Source organism: Medicago truncatula, chromosome 2, assembly GCF_003473485.1.
Source record: "Medicago truncatula cultivar Jemalong A17 chromosome 2, MtrunA17r5.0-ANR, whole genome shotgun sequence".
NCBI lineage: Eukaryota > Viridiplantae > Streptophyta > Magnoliopsida > Fabales > Fabaceae > Medicago > Medicago truncatula.
In genome coordinates this window covers 47340345-47343945 of record NC_053043.1, presented here as the reverse complement: position 1 = coordinate 47343945, position 3601 = coordinate 47340345, and the positions used below count along the sequence as shown (strand labels likewise).

The 3601-nt window shown below is 33.3% G+C and overlaps 1 protein-coding gene across 1 annotated transcript; it reads left to right on the top strand.

The window, feature by feature from the left end:
- The first annotated feature begins 796 nt into the window (after positions 1 to 796).
- LOC11416096 (ras-related protein RABE1c) lies at positions 797 to 2751 on the top strand. The gene is made up of 7 exons (XM_003597292.3): positions 797 to 864; positions 953 to 1053; positions 1293 to 1358; positions 1439 to 1539; positions 2262 to 2324; positions 2411 to 2497; positions 2594 to 2751. The coding sequence occupies exons 2-7, from the start codon at positions 999 to 1001 to the stop codon at positions 2669 to 2671; spliced, it is 450 nt and encodes a 149-aa protein (XP_003597340.2). The 5' UTR covers positions 797 to 864; positions 953 to 998; the 3' UTR covers positions 2672 to 2751.
- Positions 2752 to 3601: the final 850 nt, after the last annotated feature.

Here is a 3601-nt window from a genome sequence, read left to right as displayed (position 1 = left end):
TCACCTCATAAAGCTTCTTTTGATCGGAGATAGTGGTAAGTTACTCCTTTGCCTCTTCTTTCTTGTTTTCTCATAGTGAGGCCGATGTACTTTAGTTTTAGAATTCAATTTTTCAATCATGTACTTTGATCAATTATAAATGCAATATTTTGTCAAGGGTTTTGACTTTTGAATTTGTACATTGATCAATCTAGTCCCTGAATTTGTACACCCATAAATTTCGTCCCTGAATTTTTTGATACAGCACAATAGTCTTTGACGTTGATGACGTGCAAAATTAAACAATGGTGTGTCAGTCCATGCGAGTTTTAAATCACTTCCACATTGAATCTATTGGGAATGAATTCAAAACGATTGTACTTTGAACAACTATAAATGCAATTATGTTGTCAAGGGTTTGAATTGGGAATTTCCTCTGATCCTAGTTTGATAATGTTTGTTACCCACTTAAACATGATATATTCGTTGTCCCTTCCACCCTCCATTTGTGTAATTTTTTGTTAGTGGATGAATATGATAAAAGATTAACTGTAAACTATAAATAAATGGAACTAATATTAGTGGTCGGGCCTAGCAAAAGGAACTAGTTCTCGACAATGTGACGAACCTAAGTTCAAATTCTTGCTGGAAAAGGCAGCCACATTTAGTACGTGACGACCCCTCGACCCCTTCCACCCTCCATTTGTGTAATTATCTGTCTTTTCCGTATCCAAACTTTAAGTGTATAAGGGTGCTTTGGTGTAAAAATTCCTTAATCTTCTACGATTCCTGTATGTTATTCTTCATTGCAGGTGTTGGAAAGAGTTCCCTTCTTCTACGTTTCTCTGATAGCTATTTCACAACTAGTTATATTACAACACTAGGGTGAGTTTTTCATGATTTAGGTGTAGAGCTGCATAACCTTTGTATGTGAGAAGTTTCTCTAAATCACAATGTCTTCTTCCTGATGCAGCATTGATTATAAGAATAGAGCCATTGAGCTGGATGGAAAAAAGATCATGCTCCAAGTTTGGGATACTGCAGGTCAGGAGCGGTTCCGAACAATTACAACCGGTAAGATTTTTAAAGGAGAGTGGTTTTCTAGTACTCCCTGTGACTTTTACTTGTCAGTTTTGTGTTATTCTTTTGTTAATAATACTCTTTTAAGTATTATTTATACGGAAAAGACAGATAATTCTACCGAAAGAAACACAATTATTTAGTTTTCTCAGATATGTATATAACCTTAAAATACGATGGAGTAGTTTATTTTGAGTCAAACCGTATAAACTAACTTTCTTTTCCTACTTCAGCTTACTATCGTGGTGCTATGGGCATATTGCTGGTCTATGATGTTACAGATGAATCTTCATTTAACAGTAATGTTTTCCATCTTGTATTATTTTCTTCAAAGGTTTTTTCTCATATGCAATATTCACCAACCATATGCTAATTTCAGATATCACGAATTGGATTCGTAGCATTGAGCAACATTCTTCAGACAATATTGTCAACAAAATACTGGTTGGCAACAAAGTTGACATGGATGAAAGCAAAAGGGTATGCAAACATTTAGGATAATTTCTTGTCACTAGTGCTATAAAACTTGAATTTATGTTTCATATTCACATAACACGGATACACACGAATAATTGTTAAAACCACAAATTAACTACGATTCCATGAGTCTAATGATCTATTTCAAGTTGATCTAACTGTAACTCAAATTTTAGTAAACTTTGGTAAACATGCAGTGAACTAAACTTTGAGTCTAAGTATCAATTTCAATTCCATGAAGTCGAGTTTAATCGCAGTGAACTCGAGTAAAGTCACAGAAGATTTTTAACACAGTTTATGATCTTTTTTCATCTCAATTTTTTCGATCGAGTTCCCTTTCTTCTTTGTTACTTTGATTTTGTTCATGTTACTCTTTTGTTTATAACCGAGTTAAAATTTTGAATCATTGATATAGTTACAGTCATGTATATAAGTATATGTCATTGTCATGTATATATTATTTTAATATCAAGTAAACTCTCGTTATAGAGAAACCGCGAGTTTTTAAACTCGATTTTGACAGCCTTGATTCATACTACGATCATATATATGTATATAAAACTATACACGCTTGCACATTTTCCTTTATGCTTCCCCAACCACATTAGTTGAAGTTATTTGTTTTTTCTCTTCTAACTCTAAGTTTGTTTGCCAATCCTTAATCTTGAACATACATGTTTCATGATGCTACAAAAACATTTATGAAGTTTTGTATTTCTTTCTAGGCCGTGCCTTTCTCCAAGGGCCAAGCACTAGCCAACAAGTATGGAATCAAATTCTTTGAAACAGTAAGTGGTGTATATACTTAAAAATGTGGAAACTTCCTTAAGTTTTTTTGTTGCTATTATTGCAAATTTAAGATTTTTTGTTGCAGAGTGCAAAAACAAATCTAAATGTGGATGAAGCTTTCTTCTCAATTGCAAGGGATATAAAACAAAGGCTTCCTGACTCTAAAAAAACGGTATTTAAACTTCCTCTTCATTGAATTCATTTACAAATTTATTATTAATTAATAGCTCTTTGTTCATGAAGTTGAATGTCTGTTTTTACATTGCAGCCGTCAAGAATTAGAATCAACAAACACAACAATGCAACTGCAGCACGTGGTTCACAGAAGTCGGAATGCTGTGGTTGAGGAAGCAGAATTGCTGTTCAGGATCAAGAAGGAGGAAAATACATGTATGATGAGATTGATGATGACTTCTTTTGTGTTTAACCTTGTCATTCTTTCAGAATTTCTTTGTTTCCAAGAAGTAAATTAATCCAAATTTAAATGACAATGTGATTGTTTCATTGCCTCTTGTTTTTTGGTTCGGACACAATCCCCTAGTCCTTGATTTTTTTAAGGGTTAATTGTGTTGACATTCTTTAGAATTTTGACAAACTTATGTTGACATAGTTCTTGTTTCAAAGTACAATAGTTAATTCTTTTAAACTTTTACCAATAATTTCATAGTTACAAAATCAATAGATGAAAAAGCCTAAATTACTAGTTGAGAGTAACATTCTAACCATAAGTTCTCCATCCTCTATCAAAATGCATCTATCAAAAAGTATTGCAAAAATGTTACAAAATATGATAATACACAACTAAGCAAAAATAAATATCATGAGCTAAAAAATTTCCAATCAAATGAAACAATTTTGAACAGGTTTCCTGAGTTTGAGCTTAAGATCACAACTCTAAATTGTGGTCTCGCGTTTTACTACAATCTTAAGATTTGTAGCATAACTGCAACCGCGACTACCAAAGTCAAGTACAAGTCCAAACAAGACCATTCTCTAACGGCGTCAAGTTCAAGTCCAAGCAAAAATTCAACCTTTCACAATGGTCTTTTTTTGATTTTTTGAAGATGGAAAAACTACTATTATGCTTTCTCATGTGGCCACCAAGAGCTTGTCCAATGGAAAACTCAAGTCCACAAATAGGGCATGGATGCATCTTTGGTTTCATGTTTGGTAACTTGTACATGAGTTTTGGTCTCTTGTGACTTGCTCTATGGCCACCTAAAGCTTGAAAAGAAGAGAATTCTTTGTTGCATGTTTTGCACTTAAAACCACATTC